The sequence below is a fragment of the Olea europaea genome, chromosome 10, assembly GCF_002742605.1.
Source record: "Olea europaea var. sylvestris chromosome 10, O_europaea_v1, whole genome shotgun sequence".
Lineage (NCBI taxonomy): Eukaryota > Viridiplantae > Streptophyta > Magnoliopsida > Lamiales > Oleaceae > Olea > Olea europaea.
In genome coordinates this window covers 39,614,944-39,635,819 of record NC_036246.1, presented here as the reverse complement: position 1 = coordinate 39,635,819, position 20,876 = coordinate 39,614,944, and the positions used below count along the sequence as shown (strand labels likewise).

Below are 20,876 nucleotides of genomic sequence, written 5' to 3'. Positions count from 1 at the left end.
AAATATTTGAAAAAATATGTTCCTTCTTTATGGGAATGTGAACAGATAAAAACATAATCAAACATTTTGAACGATTAAAAGTAACAAGGTCAGAGCAAAATACGTTCAAATGAAGTCCTTTATTATCAAACGTTCATTACAAGAATACAAAAAATACAAATAATGGATGTTCTACAAAATACAACTAAAGTAATACAATCTCCCGGTTGATCGCTGAGTAAGCTTCATACCGCCTTCCTAAATGTATCGCTGCAACGGTGGGATCGCCGAGTAAGAGGGTGTACTGGCCTCACCACCTTCCTAAGTGCATCGCTGCAATGGCGAGCAAAGAGGCTGAGAAGCACTCTCAGCAGGCAAGCTGAGAAGCACTCTCAGCAGGTTCCATCATCGACTCCTTGTGAAGAACAAAGAGACGATGGGAAGAATTTTGAAGGTAAAAACTTCGCTGCTGGCCAAAAAATATTTCCTATTCCTCCCATACCAAAGGTAACATCAAGACAAATAGTAAAATGGGCGGACTAAACAGTCCATTTTGGGTCGGATTGAGTGTCAGAATGCCAAACAATGGCAGCAAATTAGTTTCGAAGAAGAAAATGAAGAGATGAAGATAGAAGATAAAAAATGCGAAGCATTTATAGGAGGGTGAAGATAAAGAGACAGAATATGAACAGCCACATTTCTGCCTAATAAACGGAATTAAATAGCCCAATATCTTGGGAAAAGTGGTGGAAATATCAAAAGAAAATGGACAAGATTCTTAACGCAAAGCAGTTAAATGCTTAAAGAATTGATGACTAAAAAAAAATAAACGTCAAATAAATGCACAAGAAGTTAATGTTCATTAATGATGAACAAAGTTACAAAGGGAAAAAATCGAATTACAAAAGCAAAAAAAAAAAAGACATCACATGTCTTAATTACATAAAAAAAAAAAAAAAAAAAAAAAAAAAAAAAAGACATCATATGTCTTAATTACAGTCTACCCCATACTGAACGAATTCGTTCCCTAAGTTTTTCCCAATCCTCGTTCTGCCGAGGGGAAGTGATGTTCAATTCAGCCGCGACATCATCATCAACTTCCAACTTCTTGTACTGCTCGACCAAGGACTTAGTTCGCTCAATTCCCTGGGAGGCGTTGCTTTTTAGCAGCCATTCTCGCCCTGTAGTCGTCCATTTTGGCTTGAAGTTCCCTCATCTGACCAGCTAAGTTAACCATCAAAGAGTCTTCAACCATGACTTCGGAAGAGATTTCTTTCAACTCGTCCTCAGCCTTGTTAATCTCCATACGCAAAGACTCTTTCTCAGCTACGGCTCGAAGATATTGAGTACGCTTGGCCTTTAGTTCAGCATTCTTGGCCAGCATAGAAAGGACCTCGGAGTGGATAACCTTCAACGTCGCTTTAAAATCGGCAGAAAGATTGAGCGACGAAAGAGTCAGTGCTTGCTCCAACTTCGCGCTCAAGTGCTCAAGTTCATCCTTGTGTCTGGCAGCACTAGCCCTTCCAATATCCATATCCATGAAGGATACGTACTCAAATATCGACTCCTTGAGGAACTTCAAATCTTCCTCTGAAGAAGCAGCAGGATGATCAGATGGAGCAGGGCGAGACGTCTGGACTTGCCCCCAGGAAGCAAACAAGTCTTGGATAGAACGCACAATCCTGTTAGCATCCTGTAAAGAAAATTGCCAATATTAAAGATGCTCACTACAACGAACAAAATAGAAATAGAAGTGAAGCAAAAACTACCTCATCAACAATCGTGGAAGATGGCGTGCCCTTAACCAAGTCTGCCACCAACGACTCCTCCATTCGTGAAGACTTCCTCTTATTTGAGCGAGAAGATGTTGCCACAACGGGCGGACTCATAGGAATAACTGCAAAACTCAAGAGCAATGAATCAGAGACCAACAGCACAAGCAAAGGTAAGACATAAAAAAACTGAATTACCTTCTGCTTCGATGTTTGGGGAGTTGTCGCCCTGGGAAGAAGGTGGCTCATCCATGGGTTGTGATGAGGACTCTGGGACTGAAGATGTCTCTTTAAGCGTAGCCCCCTCATCAACCGGTTTGGATGAAGTAGCCTCAGCAGAAGATGATGGAGCAGGAGCTGTCGATGCCAAAACCTTTGAAGAAGAGGCTGAGCTTTTCTGAGAAGTCCAAAAGATCATCAGCACACAGAAAAGTTTCAAGTGTGAAAAAGTATACTTGTAAGTAAACCAATTTAATTACCTTCCTCCTGACGATAAGAGGGGTATCATCATCATCATCAACATCATCCTCCAGAATGGGAGATGTTGAGGCTGGCCGTTTGTGGCTTAGAGCACTCTTGACTGTAGTAGGCTTGGCAGGGAGAGAAGAAGATGGACAAGCAGACTGTTTAGTGCGACGAGAAGGAGAAGGGCTCCGAACAGACAAAGGAGTGACCAAAACAGGAAGAGAAGAAGAAATGCTCGGTTGATCTAATGAATGAAAGGCACGATTGGCATCAGTCGTAAATAATCTGCGCGTCACCGATGGCCAGAGTTGTTCAAAAAGAGGGTGAATGGCGTGGCTAGAATTGAAGGGGGCCAATGAAAAATGGCTGGTTAAAAGAAGATTACGAGCATCTATAGCCTCTGCCTTCGCCTTAGTAATGGTATGAAAACGGTCAACTAAGTTCCTTGAATAGCAAGGAGGAACAGGCCAAGTTTGGCCAAAACCAAGCTGACGAGCAAAAAATTGGAGAGCATAAATCTCTACCCCCACTTTGGCTTTGGTCCCAGTTAGAATATCATAAAATAGCTCCCTCCCGGTTAAAAACTGGATCCAAATGAGCAGGGAGGTGCTCGCACTATCTATAGTGGAAGGGGGATGTACATAGTTTGGAGTCAAAAAAGGAGGAAAAGGAAAAAAGGAAGGGATTGAATCCAAGGAATAAAAGAATGAAAAAAATGTCCATTCTGGACATATTTACAGGAGCTAAGGGCTCCATGGCTAGCCCATAACAGCTAGCAGAGGAGCGAGAAATGGATGGAGCACCAAGCAATGGAAAATAGGATCTCAACCACAGTTGAGTGAACCAAAGAGGTCCACTACCAGTAGGAGATGCACCATTCTTCAATTGAGCTTGAAGAAAGGCCATGCCTCTATAAAGGGCAGCAAAAAACAAAGAACATAAATTCAAAGGTCTGTCACGCGCCAATTCGTGCGCTATAGGTAAATAACTCAGGGAGGACTTTATGCTTGGTACGCACAAAACATATTTACAAAGCTAAACTAAAAGGAAAGCCACTCGCTCAGTATGGGAAGGCTCAGCGCTCGAATGATTGTGGAGGGTCTGCAGGCTTGAATAAGAATCGGTGTAGTTTTTACCAAACTTTGGGACGCCACCGGAAACTAAGATACCTAGAAAAATGGTATCGCCCAAAGGTGGTAGATTCATCAGGGCCCCAACATCCCTTAAGGTAATAGACATGGGGCCAAAAGGGAAAATAAAGGTGTTGTACTCAGGGGACCAGAAACTCAAAGCAATCGAAAAGAGTGCTGAATCAAAAGTAGGGGGCGAATAGAGATTTCTAACAAATCAGAAATCCTAGCGCTATCAAAAAGTACCTTAGTAGGGCCATGACCCACAAGGCGAGCATGCCACCTACGGAAAGCTACATCAGATTTAGGCTAAGTGCGAATACCTCTTTCGCGAAGTGGCCCAAGCAGTAGAGAGTTCAGAAATGGAGGACCCTGAGTGCAAGGAAACAGCTGACCCACCACCGCCTGTTCAACTGCCTCTGCATTGTTGAAGAAAGGACCTAAGTAGAACTCATTACGTTCAACGTCGACGGGTGCGAGAAAACTCGGAGTTATGTATGGACGACTCAGGAGTTTCTGAAAGTCATCGAAACTAAAGGAGTCGCTAGCTTGAGATTGTGAAGTAGCCATTTGAGATGGAATGAAGTTTTTCAGGGTTACGTAGCAGGGAAGCAAAGGATGAACAGTAAATCTTAAGAGAGACGAGAAAAATTTGAGGCGTGATTTAGTGGTGCAGTGTAATGGCGTGTTTGGGGGTTATAAGGGTTTGCAAAACGACGCACCTTTTCAAGTTATAGAAGGAAACAATGATTGAAATTCTTGAGAATTTCGAATGTTGCTGGAAACACAAAGTGAATATGGCAAAATTTAATAATTATTATTAATTCTGCCATATTGGGGGTAATTGTTGACACATAAAAAATTCAGCCCAAATCGAACAACCCAAGGAGTGAAGCCCAATTGGAGGATCCCCAAATCAGATAGCCCAAAGAACGAAGCCCAAAGAACGAAGCAAGATGAAGGCCCAAATAAGGAGGCCCAAGAACGCGGTAACGCCATCGCCCAAGTTTGCAAGTCGTCCAGAATCTGAGCGAATGGAGTGTCATACAGTCGCCCAGAACTGTTACTCTATTCTCGCCCAAACCTTCAAGTCGCCCAAGGTCTTAACAAACATGAAACGTCGTGGTTATCAAGAAGTGCAGTTATCAAAACAGTTATTGAAACAGCCCTATCACGTTCCACGATTCAAGGAATTCAATCGAAAGCGGTTGAACGATGAAGAGTAATGGCAGCAGTTAAAAAAGGCAGTTTTCATGACAAGTTGGCCATTACGAAGAAAGTGGGCAGTTATAGGACGATCAAGCAGTTTTTAGAGCGGTTGATCACAAAGAGATCGTCCATGAAGTATAAAAGGGAGAAAGGACATAGAAGCAAGGGACCGAATCCAAAACTCTCGAACAGAGAACATGTAATTTTCATTTCCTTAGTTTTTAGATTTAAACACTTTTCTTTCAGTAACTAGTGTGCTTGCGCCCCTGGAGGCACGTTGTTTTTAATTTTCAATTGTAAAGTCATCGCCAATAAAAGAACACCCCTTTTTGGGACTTTGTCTCAAGAGGTTTGTTCCTTACACAATCGTCTGATCATTTTTAATTGTTAACGACTAACCCGTGCGAAACAATCAGTATATATGATAGTTGAATAATGGTCACCGATTCTTATAGAACTGAATATTTGCATTTAATTAATTGAAGAATGAATGGTGACCTTATGGTCGTCTTAGTTGCTAATCAGTAACATTGTCGATAAATAGCATTATTAAAAAAATTATAATTGTAGCATTGTCACACTAAAATGAGGAAAATTGCATTCAGAAAAGGAAGAAAAAAGAAAGAAAAAAGAGGAAATTTGAAATATTTTTTTTAGTTAATTAATCTAAATTATAAATAAGACAACAATATTTTCAAACTAAATACAAAGGCGAAAAATGATAAAATTACAAATATATTTATATTTTCGAAATGATAATTTTAACTTTTATAAGTATAAAAATTAGGGTTGGACAGTCTCTTGTATGATTATGAGTTTTCAATCTTCAAAATTAAAATTTTGGATCCCATGTTTATTTAAATATGTGAATTTTAATTTGACGTGACAAAAATCATTAATTTAGATGTTAAAATTGTACAAGATTGGATATAAATAATATGTGATTTGATAATTTCACCTCTAGTGGTCGCAACTTTAACCACGAAAATCACTCTGGACCAAATTCATCAGTTTAGATAGATTGAGGACCTAACATCTTATTTTGAAGGTTGATGCTCACAGTATCGTTATCTTTTTTGAGTGTTTGCTTGTAACAGATTATTGGGAAAATTGTAACAACTAAACGAATTTTTTTACTTATATAAGTAATTTTTACATATATTAGAAATATTTTTTGTTAATATGTTTATTTTTAATTTTTTTTTTTACCAAAAGTGATTTTTTTTTTTTACCTTATAAAAGTGGTCAGCACGGAGTAAGGCGGGAGGTATAGAAAGTTGCGTGTTACATAGATTCACATTGTCTCTCTTACACTATATATATAATATAATAATATAAGCAAATGAGTTGATTTGAAAACGCGTGCCATAGCGTATGAAAATGGAGAAAGAAAAAGTTAAAAAAAAAAAAAAAATTCGAATAATCTTGTTAAAAAATATGAAAAAAATTTATTGAATTGAAGACGAATTTATGGAAAAATAATTAATTTTTAGATAAGTTTGACTAACGCTTAATTTATGGTCTACAATCTCCGCCTTGCACAAGCGCAGGAGCATCGCGTATCTGCACACGCGGTGATTGAACGCATGGATGACGATACAGAAGAACGAAGAATCGTCGTCAAAATCAACCTTTCTTGTCCTCCCAAAAATCAACCAAGTTACACTTCTTCACACTCCCATTTTTTTTTTTTTAATTAATTTTTCCATTTTGCCTTCTTTTTTCTATTTTGTCATCTGGGGTTCATACAATTTCATGAACACGTGTGCGAAAAGCTGTGTCCCTCATGCCAATAATAATCATTCAAAGCCTCCATTTTTTTTTCTCTTTTTTTTTGGATTTGTTAAACAAGAAATTCGGATATATATCCTTAAAAGAATATACAGTTAGTAATAATTTTTTTTTCTCTTTGAATTTTATATCTGTATATTTATTCTTTTATAGTATTATATACATTCAATAATGTGTAAGAATTGTGTTTGGTTTTGGACATTGAATGTAGGACAGCAGAAAATACCAAATTGGACTTTTGACTGAGTAAGAAAGAAACAGTTTGGGATTAGGCAGCAGGTGTGGAGAGTAATTATAATGGCTAGTCTAACAGATGACCAACAAGAACTCAACTTTGGGATTGACGGCAATATAAATAATTGTGATGAAAAAGAAATTCAAATAGATGCTAGTACTATTGTAGAGAGAGGAGGAGGAGAAGAAAAGGATATGGCTCATTTGACCGGTAGTTTGATTCACCGGTCATCCTCCCGGCCGCAGCTGGACCTCAGTGGGGCAGCCATACAAGGAAATTTTGAGGAAAGGGATCCCACAATACTGTTGCCTAATCAGTCTGATGATATTTCTCATTTGGCTTTGGACATTGGAGGTGAATTTTATGCATTCTCTTTGTTAGGAAGTGGAAAATTCTTTTCACTTGAATTCATACTACTACTACTACTATTATTATTTTGCCTGTTTGATTGTGAACTTTGTTTTGTTCCTTGGTTTTTTTTACTACTACTACTACTTTTTCTTTTCTTTTCTTTTCTTTTCTTTTCTTTTTTTAGTGGAATTTTTTCTTCCCGTTTTTGAAGTCATTATTCGAGAAATCTTCAGAAAGAAATTGTGTACTGTGAATTCAAGTATGATTGTTTGTGGGCACAATGAATTTTACGTATGCCACTCAGGTGATTGTACATTTGTCAACTCCTGATATCATTCAATTACTTCATTTTGGGATGAAATTTTATGTTTATTTTTTCATGTCTCTACTATACTATTTGATTTAGGCTACATTTGGCACACCGGGTTAGACCATATAAGGAACTTAGTATAACATTATAATGGGTACTAACAGGTAGATGGTTTATGATGTATTGAGGTGGACTGTGTTCTTTAATTTTCCATTCAAAAGATAGTCATATGCGCTATTTATTATATAACATAATACGGAGGTTGAAGGTGTGTTTAGGTTGGATAGAAAAGATATAATAAATGACATTCTTTTGAATGAAAAACCAATGGATCCTATCTACATTAATCCACTATAATACCTACTAAATTCTTTGTACTACCTGATCTGGTGTGTCAAATGTGGTCTTATGGGATAAATAAGATACCACCACTTCTGATTGCTCAGCATTATAAATTATATGATAAATGGACTCTAGTATATTGACGTCTTGAGTAACTTTTGACTACTTTTTCTTTTTCATTTGAATATCACGTGTTATCCTAAAATATGTTTTATGACTTTTCATTGATATCTTTGTTGTTATCATTATTATTCTTTTTTATTTTTTTCATCACTAGAAGGGGAGTTGAATTCAAGCTTGGATGGACATATGACTGTCTTTTCCTTATTTTAGTAACCATTTATAAAGTTGAATAGATTTCCTTTTGTAGGATCTCTAATCAAGTTGGTTTATTTCGCAAGACGCGAGGATCAGCCAATCAATGACAGGAGAAAAAAGACAATTACGGGGAGATTAGGGATTTCAAATGGCATTAGGAGGAGCTACCCTATTCTTGGTGGGAGACTGCATTTTGTGAAGTTTGAGACAATCAAGATTAAAGAATGCTTGGATTTCATCTACTCAAAGCAACTTCATCGTGGCGGTATATTCCCCACTTTAAATGATGAACGATTTAGTAAAATGTTATTGTTACCTTTACCTTATGTATTTTGATCATCACATTTGTTTATTCCCACTTTTAATGACGGAGAATTTAATAAAATGCTATTTTTCAATTCATCTTGTGTATTTTGATGTGTTAGTTCAACAATTAATTTTCATAATTTGAATCAATCTTTTTGTGGTTGCTTATTGTCTGTATTTTGTGCTGTTTTGTATTAGGAATGGATTCACGACGTTGGCAATTCAAAGGTCCAAGCACTGAGAACACCGTAATTAAGGTACGTTAGTTGTTTGCTATCTCAAACAGATGACATAAGCTTGTGTAATGCATTTTGCCCACCCCCACCCACATCTTTCCATTTTGCTTATTTCATTATTTCTTAAGCAATATCAAGGAGAGTAGAGAAGAATTTTGCCCGGAGATAATGGAGCTGGATTTTTTATGTGAAAATCTATCGAGCAGAATTCCAGATAGTCAATTCTATCAAGGAGAAAGTCAACATTGCTGTTTCTTTTTGTCATTGGTTGCAAATTTCTACCTTTCTAACTGAGATTGTTTCACTCTTTTACATTTTCCTCTATTAATTAGTTTCATTTTTGTGAAGGCTACAGGTGGCGGGGCACACAAGTTTTCTGATCTCTTTAAGGAAAGACTTGGGATTAGTATAGAGAAAGAGGACGAAATGAATTGTCTTGTGGCTGGAGCAAATTTTTTGCTCAAGGTACAATCTGAAATTTTCTTCTAAGAGCATTGTGCATCTTATGTTCTTTTACCTAGTGTCATTTCGTATTTCTTAAAAAGGGTCTTATGAATTGAGAAAGATGCTTGAGGAAGTGGTAATCTCATTTGTTTTTATTCATATGAAGTATAAAGTTGTAAAATTGTGATGGATACATCTGAGAAGCTTTTTCTTGACTGACTGCTCATGCTTCGTACTGGTGGTTATGCACCATATTATCTTGGTCTATTTCTTTCTTTTCATTGTTGATCCTATTGTTGAAAGTGTTACAAGCTACTTGTGCTTTGCGTAGGCAATTCGACATGAAGCTTTCACACATATGGAAGGCCAAAAGGAGTTTGTGCAGATTGATCAAAATGACTTATTTCCATATCTTCTTGTGAATATAGGATCTGGTGTTAGTATTATAAAGGTGAAAACATCCTTTCTATCCCCATTTATTTTCTCTGGGAATATTATTATAGACCTTATTCTCTGTTACAAGGTTACAGGTTGATGGGGATGGGAAATTCCAGCGAGTTAGTGGAACAAATGTTGGTGGGGGGACATACTGGGGATTAGGGAAGCTGTTAACAAAATGCGAAAGGTTGTTTTGATGTGATGGTTAACTTTCTACTACTCCTCGTCTTCCTTGTTTGCATTTGAGTTGTTAAACTTTGCCTTCAACTCTTCTCCATCAGTTTTGATGAATTATTGGAGCTGAGCCAGCGTGGAGATAATAGAACTATAGACATGCTTGTTGGTGATATTTATGGTGGAACAGATTACTCAAAGGTATGTCCTATTTAACATATTAAAAGCATATCCCTATTTTCTTCCCACCAACCCCCATGGACAACGAAAAAAAGAGAACATAAAATAAAAACCACCTGGATCATTTTTACCATACATTGTCATCTTCATGTTTCCTCATAATTCGAAAACGTATAGTTTTGAAATAAGTAGTAACTTACCCTCATTAATGAAACAGGTAGCATTATTTCTGGTTGGATGTTGTTAGCTTCTATTCTGTAAAGGAAATTAGACTTCACTGTTCAGTATACCGCTTTAAGTCACATGTACTCCGCTACAATTCATTTCCATTCACTAATGCTGTTGTTAATGTTGATTGGACGTGAAGTGTTAGAAATTAGTTGCCTTCTGAAATTGTCTTGGTCATTATGAGAACTTGGGGGGTGGGAAGAGAGAATATTCTTTCCCTTTTTTGTTATTTCTCACTTTTCTCATTTATTTTCTCCTCTTTGGCTCAAATGCAAAGGAAAGAGGGGTGCACACTCTAGCAGTTTGCTTGACCCTTGGGGCTAAATAGCTTTCTTCCCTTTTTTGGTTTTTCTTCCCTCTTTAGATAAAATATATTTTGAGTTCTATCTGCCAGCGTTTATACATTTATTGAAGCCTTTATTTCCCGCTCGTTATTAAGTTCTCAGTGTTGTGAATGATAATAGATTGGTCTCTCTGCATCAACAATTGCCTCAAGTTTTGGCAAGGCAATATCTGAAAATAAGGAGCTCGATAATTATAGACCTGAAGATATATCTCTGTCCCTCTTGCGAATGATTTCCTATAATATTGGCCAGGTTTGTTAAATTGATTTTTATGTAATTTTAATTCATTGTCGTGCTTGTTTATGAAGTGTTTGTTTCTTTTTCTTTTAACTATGGTGTATACAAAATTTTAGTTAATAGTTGGTAATAAAATGGGAAAAGAACATGTATAATTATTAAAGAGGAGACAGACTATCAATAATTGTGAAAACAAAGGAAAAATCTAAAAGTTCATGCGAGTCATAAATTCCTGTATAACCTCATTCTGGGTATCACATAACTAGAATGTTCTTTTGTCATGATTGTCTTTTTGAGCACTATTGAATTATCTAAAGTTTTCCTTCTTTAACAGTTCAGAAACAGGGCATGTGTCATTCTGTTTTCTCAGACGCTAATTGTTTGTGTTGAATAATTAAAATAATTTCCCCATCCATCCTTGTGTATGCAGCCGAAAAAGGAAAAAAAAGAAGTAATATTATTTGGGCCGGGCCAGAACCTGTGTGGTTATTTAGCCTTTTACTTTAGTGCTCTTCAAAAAGGGACATTTGTGCTGTGTTTGCGAATGCTCAATCCAACATGATTTAAGTCTTATATGAGTTTCATCGCACCACCTTAAAACCAGTAAGACACAATCACTTGTTCATTCATGTGAATATCACTGTTTATAGTGTCAGATGTCGGTTCCAAGTTGCTAAGTCTTATCTCATGGTGCGTTAGCTTCATTCATTTGAACCCTTTTGTGTCTTATTTTTATTTTCCTCTGGTACTGTTATGTGATTATTATAAGAATACATTATTAAGGGTCATGCATAAATTGACCTCTCTGAAAATACTTGGGAAAACTATTTTTATTTCCTTTGTTACATTTATTTGTGAGTTCTTCCTTCCTCAGCTTACTTTCCTGATATGGACAAATAAAACTGCAGGATTTATATCCGGCTATCCTTGTATGTTTATATGCCTAAAATCCTTTTTAATTTTCATAGATATCTTACTTAAATGCATTGCGCTTTGGACTTAAGCGGATATTTTTTGGAGGGTTTTTTATCAGAGGCCATGCCTACACTATGGACACCATTTCATTTGCAGTGCAGTTCTGGTAATTTTGCTCATGGAAGTTTTATTTAGTGTTCAATGTCTTCTTTATTGTCATGAAAATGAAATTTTCTATCTTATGATAATTCTCTAGTGGTTTTGATACTTCTTGCATGAATATTTTAAGTGGTATGTTGTATTATTTTAGTTTCTTTTCTCTTACTGTTTGATTAGGTCCAAAGGGGAAGCACAGGCAATGTTTCTACGACATGAAGGGTTTCTGGGAGCTTTAGGTGCATTTATGAGCTATGAAAAGCACGGTTTAGATGACCTTATGGTTCATCAGCTAGTAGAAAGGTTCCCGATGGGTGCACCGTATGTGGGAGGAAATATCCATGGCCCACCTCTTGGAGATTTAAATGAGAAGGCAAGTTTTGTCCAACACTATTATGACCTTGGGTGCTTCACAATTGGCGTTTCATTTAAAATCTTAGTCTGATGTTTGGTAATTGGTTAATTATGACTACGAAATCTGGAAATTTAATACGGTTGCTGATCATATGAATCTAATTTTATATGCATTAACCATCTTGTGTGTTTATGTGCAGCAGAAAATAATTCATGTACTTGACCCCAAATTTAAAAGGAGCAATTTTTATTTTTATTTTTTTATTTTGTTGTCGTTATTGGTGGTATATGAGTATTTATAGTTAATAACTTGAGATAATTAGATCTTGGGTAATTGGCCTAAATGGATGAAAGGTAAACAGTTACCCACTCGTGTGACCCATTTAATAAATGAATAATTTACCATCAGCCTTTTAGTATTCATTTATCCACTTCAACCCCAAATTTACCAATCCCATCATTTACTCCATGATTAATTAGTATCATTAACTTCTCCCGTGTTGTTTAGAACATCTATTAGGTGCAGCACAGCCATTTTTCACCATCAACCTTGCATCCATGAACCATTGATTCAATAACACTGTTAATCAGGTCAGTCAGATACATTATCTACCTTTTTTCACAAATTTTATGTTACGTTAATATAAGACTGCAATGTAGAGTTTATTAGTAGTTACGTCTTTTAAATTACTCCTCAAGTGTCATGAGTTAATTGGTGGGGAGATCCAGAAGCCTGATGGTGACTACAGCATGATGCCAGAGGAGCTGTTTCTTGTTGCAGGGATTGTAGGAGGTTCTGGTTTTAGTAGTGCATGATCGTTAAGGAGGTTGGTGAAAATGGCGGGTAGTGGAGAAGGGATGATGGAAGTTGAGTCAATTCAGTTGACTCTATATTAATTATGTAATGCATGCTTTATTTGGTTGCTTGGGATTATGTAGGCCAAAAGTTAAATGGGTGTAGATGAAAGGGTCAGTCATCCATTTAGATCCACCATTTTTGGTCGGTGTAATTGAGTCACATATTAATATAATTGGATGCATTCGAAACCTATTATTGGGATGGTTTTGGTGGGTTAATGGGTCTGGGTGATCTTCAATTGAGCTTTTAGACTCTTATCTTCTTTGGTGACGCACATATTGTATGTGAGTTGGGAAGAAGGATTAAACGAGCTGAACGGGCTCATAGTTTGCTTCTTGCGCAGTGGAACTTCTAAATCATTGCTTCATCTGAATTCATAGAAAAAAAAGTCAGTGAATGCAACTTTATGATGATTATTCTGAGGGCTCTATCTTCCACTGCTTTTTACAGATAAAGAAGAAAAAGGTAAGGAATATATTCCTCTTTCTGCTTTTCTGGTTTGGAAAGTAAGGGAAAGATTCCTCAAAAAGCAGATGTCAATTCAGCAGCAGTATTCTGTTAGGAACAGCTGCAGAATTTTGGTACATTTAAACTAATGAATTAGCAGCTCTTGGAACCTAAGAGCATTATAGCCCCAAACCAGAATAACAGTTTTAGTATTTCCTTTAGGAGTTCATTGATGGTTTGACTGATCATGCCAAGGTATGACTCTAAGTGATCCTGAAATCATGCAACACATGATCCTCCTTATCCAGATGCTAAGCTAGTGAAGCAGCTCAAATTCATTCCTCAAATTGATACATCCATCCATGGTTTCAATTTTTTCACCTTCTCTTATGAAAACCTGGTTCATTGCTTTGGTCATGCCAAATTAACGAAGCCATTTTCTAACACTCACAGAGCAACACTTCCCAAAGAAATTATAAATAAATGAAATGTAGAACAAAAAAATGGAAAAAAAAAATATACTTTCCAAAGTATAGTTGACTGACCTTGTTACTAATTGAAGAATTTTTAAGCATCATTCGACATTAACTTTTCTTGAAAATTGTTCTCTTTTTTCATTTTTCTATGGCGTGCAGAATTTGCTAGTATGCATTTATAACAACACCATTAACATGTAATGCACATATCATTGCAGATATCGTGGATGGAAAAGTTTGTGCAGAAGGGAACTGAAATTACTGCTCCGGTTCCAATGGCCCCTCCAGGAACCACTGGCCTTGGAGGCTTTGAAGTTCCATCATCCAAAGGAGATACCTTGCGTTCTGATGCCAGTGAACTAAATGTTGGTGTTCTCCATCTTGTACCAAGTTTAGAAGTGTTTCCACTGTTGGCAGACCCAAAAACGTAAGCTAATATAGATGTGTATCTGGAAATGTGTCTACTGTGATCTCTCAAGCTTCTTCTCCTTATCCATACTCTTAGATCATATGGATTTCCTTCTCCCATAACAAGATATTGTTTCATTATGTTAAGGGGAGTTTTATTCTATACATGTGTTTTATATTCCCCCCGTTTAGATTGGACTGCCTCTTATGGTGAGTGGCTTCCGTTCTGCTGTTGTAAAACAAAGAATAAAGAAAAATCACTGCTGTTAGTTCCAGTTTCTCTCTCTTTTGTTGGTCTATTCTTGTTTCGACTCAAATCCTAAAATATCTTGAAACATGAGAACCATTGTTGCTTATTTTTATAATTCTTTCTTCATTGCAGATATGAGCCCAACACAATAGATCTCTCAGATCACAGTGAACTAGAGTAAGTGATACACGATATAGATTGGCTTATATTTGAAGAAATCTGTCTTATTATCTTAAATTTTGCCAGTAGTTGGTACTTGTTAAACTTCCATATTTTTCTGACCTGTTTCGCATTTACGATTTGCCATAGGTATTGGTTCACTATACTATCAGAACATTTATCAGACCTTGTTGATAAGGTACATAACTCTATCAGACGCTTGCCTAAGACCCCAGCTACCCAACCTGCACCCACCCATAAAGAAGGGAAAAAGAAATTTTCCAAATGAATCATTTATAACGTAAAGTCAAAATTTTTGAAGTTGCAAGTCTTGAACACGTTGACTTTCAAGTTTCAAATTGTTCTATTATAGTAGATTACTTTATGTTTCAAGTACTTCCACCACCACATGTTAACATGATGCAGCATCTATTAGTAATTGGTTGTTGATGTACACAACAAGGTAACAATTTGTGTCATCAATCTAAGTTGCTTGTGCAAACGCTTCAATGACAGTTGAGATAAACTTTAGTATGTTCGTTCTCCTTGTTCTTGGCACTGCTGCAAAAATGTTTAGTCGACAACATTTAACTAATTGGAAAATTACTTTTGGTGGCTACATTTGTAAAGTTTTAATCTAGATTTCTTTTTTTTGGTGATTCATGTTCTTGTTCCTTTTGATATTTTATGTTCCATAAGGCGGTAATAGTGTCTTGTGTATATGATTATGCGAACTTGGTGTGAGTTCTGCAGGCTGTGGCAAGTGAAGGTGGTACCGAAGATGCTAAGAGACGGGGTGATGCATTTGCTCGTGCATTCTCTGCACACCTGGCCAGGTTTTTACTTTTTGACTCCAAATTTAATAAATCACCTCACTGGCGAAGTTCATACTGTTTACTTCTCTTATTAAAACTTCCGTTGTGTCTGACAAGGTTAATGGAGGAGCCTGCTGCATATGGAAAATTGGGGCTGGCCAACCTTTTGGAATTAAGAGAAGAGTGCTTGAGGGAGTTCCACTTCTTTGATGCTTATAGGAGCATAAAGCAGAGGTACACTTTGATTGTAATGTTCTGTTCTGGCAAACTTTGTTCACATCATTTTGATATATCTTATGACATTAGAGCCGAAACTGCTTAGGGCATTTCATCAAGCACAAGCATCTGGATAATCTGGAATATGGTTAGGCATACCCAAAATATAGCAAAATAATGTTTTATTGAAATAATTTTTTGCTCCAATTCACAGGTAGAAGCCGTTTAAATTCACATGATATAGCTATGATGTTATTTTTGCAGTCTTTTAGATTTTGACTTGAGGCTTGATTCTCTGATTTGCATCATGTATTAGTTTGCTGTCTCTTATTTACCTATGAATTTATATATTGATCTAAAACCTGTGTAATAATTTTTATACAAGCCCCCTTAACACTATGTTAATTATCATATTTGTATAGTTTGACTGTATACACAAAATTAATTCCTTGTGTTGTATATAATAGGGAAAATGAAGCATCACTTGCAGTTCTACCTGATCTTTTAAAGGAGCTCGACAGTATGACTGAGGTGTGTATAATTTCCTATGCTCTAATCCTCCATTGTTGAAGAGTTTTAGCTTGATTGTTCTGACAACCTTTTACATATTAGTTGTGACCTTTTGAAAACTAAATTTTAGCCTCCATTTGGAAAAATTTTATAAATCATTTATAAATGGTCAAACCTCATTTTCAACCGCATGTTCTATCCTCTATTCACCACTCATTTCTATCTATTAATAGATCAAACCATTTATAATTACTTCCAAGCGGAGAAGAGCCCCTGTTTTAGAGCCCCCCTCTCAAAAAATTCATTTTTCCTTAAATTCATTTTTAATCACACATTTTCCCATTAAAATAATTTTGCATGTAAACCCTAAATTTTTTCCCCCTACTTTTTAACCACAAATCATTGTTACAAAATATATTCTCTCCAAAAAATGGGGCTCTAACATAGCCTTGTTCATTTCAGCAAATTCATTGATATAATAAAAGGGTAAATTTCATTGATAAATGAAGAAACGATGTCTAATCATCCCTGTGCCAGTTAGCAGTTCATTTCGGTTATAGTTTTGAGTAATGCTTGATACTGAAGTCTTCAAATATATCTTTCCATCTTCATCTTTCTTGCAACTTGCCTTCTTTTTATGGACATTTGGCAGCATATTCTGTGTGTCAGGAAACAAGAATGCTTACATTAATTGAAGGGGTACTAGCTGCAAACATCTTTGACTGGGGATCCCGTGCATGTGTTGATCTCTACCATAAGGGAACAATTATTGAAATATACAGAATGAGTCGCAACAAAATGCAAAGACCTTGGCGGGTGGGTGTGGTAAACTACCATATGGCGTGATATTACATCCAAGCCAGAATTTCTTGTAGAAAATATTCAACAAATGATATTCACAAGCTATTGGGTTTTATTTATCTAATTTCAGGTGGATGATTTTGACGTTTTCAAAGAGAGAATGTTTGGCTCTGGAGATAAGAAGCCTCAACCTCATAAAAGAGCTTTGCTTTTTGTGGACAACTCAGGTGCTGATATTGTATTAGGAATGCTTCCGCTTGCAAGGGAACTTCTGCGACGTGGAACTGAAGTACGTTGGTTCTTCAGAAATCTTGACCTAGTAGTTCAAAAGTCAATTATGATTGCTATACCACCTTCTCAATTTCTGTCTCGTTAGTTCTGAGGATGCAATAGGTTTTTAGATGCTTTTTTAACGAGAGAAATTTGACAGCTCAATAATGCAAAATGTAGAAAATGATTGTTTATTGCAAAGAATATATTAAGCGGTCCTAACTTTAAAAAGAGGAATAGGTGCGTTTTGGAATGTATTTCTTTTCTATTTTGAAGTTTCAAATCTCTAATTAATTTCCATTTTCAGAATTTTGTATTTGACATTCTTGGATATTCTTTTGGTAGGACAGACTAGCACATATAATGCTTATGCATGATACCAAACAGAAATGATGAAAAAGTCTTTTGCAGGTTGTGCTGGTTGCCAACTCCCTTCCTGCACTAAATGATGTTACTGCTATGGAGGTACCTGATATTGTTGCTGAGGCTGCTAAGGTCTGTTTACTGATGGGTAAAAAAACACTGACGGTCACTCATCTTATACTGCAGTTTCATATTAGTCATTGAACTTTAGTTTTACAAAGTTATTGGTGAAATTTACGTTTTGTTTCAGTGGATCGCTGAATTAAAATCTATTAGCTTTTCTAATAGAGAGTTCGACGTGACAACCTCCATATTGATGCCATGTCAGAACATCATCTTCCATGCGGGACACTCAATTAGAAAAACTAACAGATTTTAACTGAGCTGACATAAGATGCAAACTTTGACGATCACTTTGTAGCTAAATAAAGTTTGGTAACCAATGTGAAACTTCATTGTAACTTGAGTGATTAACTACTTTTCTTTAACCGGTACTCTTATGCACCAGGACTTGACAATAACTTCACTGTAACTTTGACGATCACTTTGTAGCTAAATAAAGTTTGGTAACCAATGTGAAACTTCACTGTAACTTGAGTTATTAACTACTTTTCTTTAACGGGGACTCTTATGCACCAGGACTTGACAATAACTGTCATTCATGAATATTAAATCCTGGAAAGCTCTTTCACCCGTTTATTTGTCATTAAGAAAAGATAATAAGTAGGAGAAAACAAATAAGAAAAGGAGTTTTTAAAACCCTCTTACCTTTGGCATAGCATTGGAACAAAGATTTCTTCTTTTTATTATCCATCTATTCTCCTTTTTAATGTGAATATATACACTAGACTTAGATAGAAATTCCATTACCTTAGTTGAGCAACTCTTGATTTTTTAGTCAATTCATCAAAATTAAGTATAAAATGAATTTAACAGCACTGTGACATCCTTCGGGGAGCCGCTGAAGCAGGAGGCCTACTTGTGGATGCCATGATTAATATCCAAGATTCTTCAAAGGAAAGCTCCTCGTCAGTTCCCCTGATGGTTGTTGAAAATGGGTGTGGGAGTCCATGCATAGACTTGAGACAAGTCAGTTCAGAGTTGGCTGCTGCAGCCAAAGATGCTGATCTGGTAAAACAATTCTATTCTTTTTGTTCATTTCAGTTTTCTATTTGTAGAAATCTCTCCCTCCCCTTTATCCCCCGAAGAGAATCTTTAATGAAAAGCAATAAACATAACACATGATTGAAATTTTTTTTTTTTTTTTTTTTTTTTTTTTTTTTTTTTTTTTTTTTTTTTTTTTTTTTTTTTTTTTTTTAAATTTTATTCGATGAAGTGATGAGCAATTCGATCTGCAGCTTGCAATGGTGAAGAATCAGCGACTCGCTGAAAAGTTAATTAAAGGAAGCATATACGATTGTGTCTGCCGATTTGAACCAGCTAACTGAAATCCCTCCATTCTGGCTTTTAGCTTGGTTTCATCGATCAATTTAGCGAGTAATGTTATATCAACCGCTTGTGCGTTATAATCTGTACAATTTGGGTGTCGACAACTACATAAAATAGATAATTGATTGTGGCATTGCTGTTGTAGTTCTGTTTTTCTGTTATTTCGTCTACGCAAGGAGCATACTTTTGGATTTTAAACGTAGTTTTTTCCAAATGTTTTGTTGCAAATAGATTCGGGTTATAACTTCGCTACGAGTAAATAGCATTAATCTTAAGGTAATTGATTTGTTGTTTTGATCTTTTATTAGTAACAATATTAAATAAAAACTTGTCCAAATTGCAACAAATAGAGATGACAACAATTAAGAATAAATTAAAGAAGTAATAAGTGGTCCAATGGTCTAGTGTATGGATTTATGTATTTGTATTCAATATCAAAAAGTGAAATATTTTTGAGGTGATTGGATAATATTATTTGCACACTTTCGATATACATAATAGATGATACTTCCTCATATGGAGGGATTCACGCATAATAAATTGGGTCGTGCTTGATGGACATAATTTAGGTACATAAGATGTTCACGCCTTCACATGGGGTGGGATCCATTACCGAGGATGGATCCCACCCCATATGAGGGGTGTAGTACATAATTTATGTACATAAAGATTTATTCTAATAAATTATGTGCGGTCCACTTCCATTTGAGGGGGGTGACAATGATTTTGTACACGGAAAATGTACATCTGGCACATATATATTCGAGAGCATTTGTGAGTAAATTTTATAGGCTCTATCAATGCTCACTATTTGACTCTTTATTTTACTTTTGCCAAAAATGTTTATTGTTTTTCTCATTTTTGCTTGTTAATAGCCCATTAATTCAAGTATGATTCTTAATATTCAACACAGCAACATCTCAAAATCGAGACTTTTTACGATATTTATTGACTAGCTCGCTCTTCTCAGGAAGATCTCGAAATTGAGCGGGCGTAAATCCATTGTTTCAACTTACTGTTCCTAAAGGGTTCCTTTCTCTTATATTTAGAAATAACCGGGAATTGATTCCATCAATCAGGGCATTTGGTCTAGTGGTATGATTCTCGCTTTGGGTGCGAGAGGTCCCGAGTTCGATTCTCGGAATGCCCCTTTTGCCGCACATTAATAATATAGGATTCCTTTTAACCATATTAGATTTAATTTTACAGTGTAAATAAAATTCATTTCAGTTTTTTCAAACAAAATAAGTCAAGTAAAAGCTTGTTTATTTCTCTATATTGGTTTAGCAAAGTTGAGTTAAATCTAATATAATTCAACCATCATTTGTTTAAGTTTAAACAAAAGGTTTTCATATTATTTCATATTAAAAAAAAGAAAAAAAAAAACTTCTAAAATTATATAAATCCGAGGCATTGGACATGATTATTAATATTTTTTTTTTCAAAAGTTAATTGAAAAAGTCTTTTGAGAATAGAAAATAGAAACACGGAATCAACTTACATAAGTAAAACGCAAATTTATTAAAATAAACGTAAGAAAATAAAAAGTAAAAAATCGCATACATCAACATTGATAGATTATTAGCGACAGATTTTTACAACTATTAATTTAACCATCTAGATAGAAAATAAGTATATAACTAAATTTTAAAATGAATAATGTTTATATTTATTATACTGTATACATACTTTTTTTTTCTTTTTTTTTTCATGATTCTTTTTGACATAATTTATATTGTTTTGGCCATTCAAGAATGTATAGATTTATATTACCTTCTTCTCAAACATACAATCCGAGTCATTGATTTGTTGGGAAATAAAACGGCTCAAGCTAATATATGACACGATATGAAGTATATAATATTAAACAAACAATAAAATAAAAGACAAAAAATTAATTGGTAGATGAATGGAGAAGTTTATTCAATTGATTAATATG

General features: G+C 35.6%; 1 protein-coding gene and 1 non-coding gene across 3 annotated transcripts; both read left to right on the top strand.

Moving 5' to 3' along the window:
* The first annotated feature begins 6,239 nt into the window (after positions 1-6,239).
* Positions 6,240-19,215, top strand: LOC111402208 (pantothenate kinase 2-like). Of its 2 annotated transcripts, XM_023030371.1 has the most exons (22): positions 6,240-6,440; positions 6,558-6,935; positions 7,955-8,167; positions 8,407-8,465; positions 8,793-8,909; positions 9,220-9,339; positions 9,419-9,513; positions 9,608-9,701; positions 10,373-10,504; positions 11,458-11,570; positions 11,741-11,933; positions 13,915-14,123; positions 14,487-14,531; positions 14,664-14,712; positions 15,267-15,349; positions 15,446-15,562; positions 16,012-16,075; positions 16,724-16,870; positions 16,986-17,144; positions 17,537-17,620; positions 18,425-18,651; positions 18,825-19,215. In XM_023030371.1, exons 2-22 carry the CDS (start codon positions 6,644-6,646, stop codon positions 18,934-18,936), a joined length of 2,724 nt encoding a protein of 907 aa, XP_022886139.1. In that variant the 5' UTR covers positions 6,240-6,440; positions 6,558-6,643; the 3' UTR covers positions 18,937-19,215. The 2 variants fall into 2 exon arrangements, with proteins under 2 accessions (XP_022886139.1, XP_022886138.1); XM_023030370.1 differs by lacking the exons at positions 6,240-6,440; positions 18,825-19,215 and having other exon boundaries at positions 6,510-6,935; positions 17,537-17,636; positions 18,425-18,547.
* Positions 19,216-20,015: 800 nt separating this feature from the next.
* TRNAP-UGG lies at positions 20,016-20,087 on the top strand. The gene has a single exon. It is a non-coding gene; the product is annotated as a tRNA-Pro (tRNA).
* The last annotated feature ends 789 nt before the right edge of the window (positions 20,088-20,876 follow it).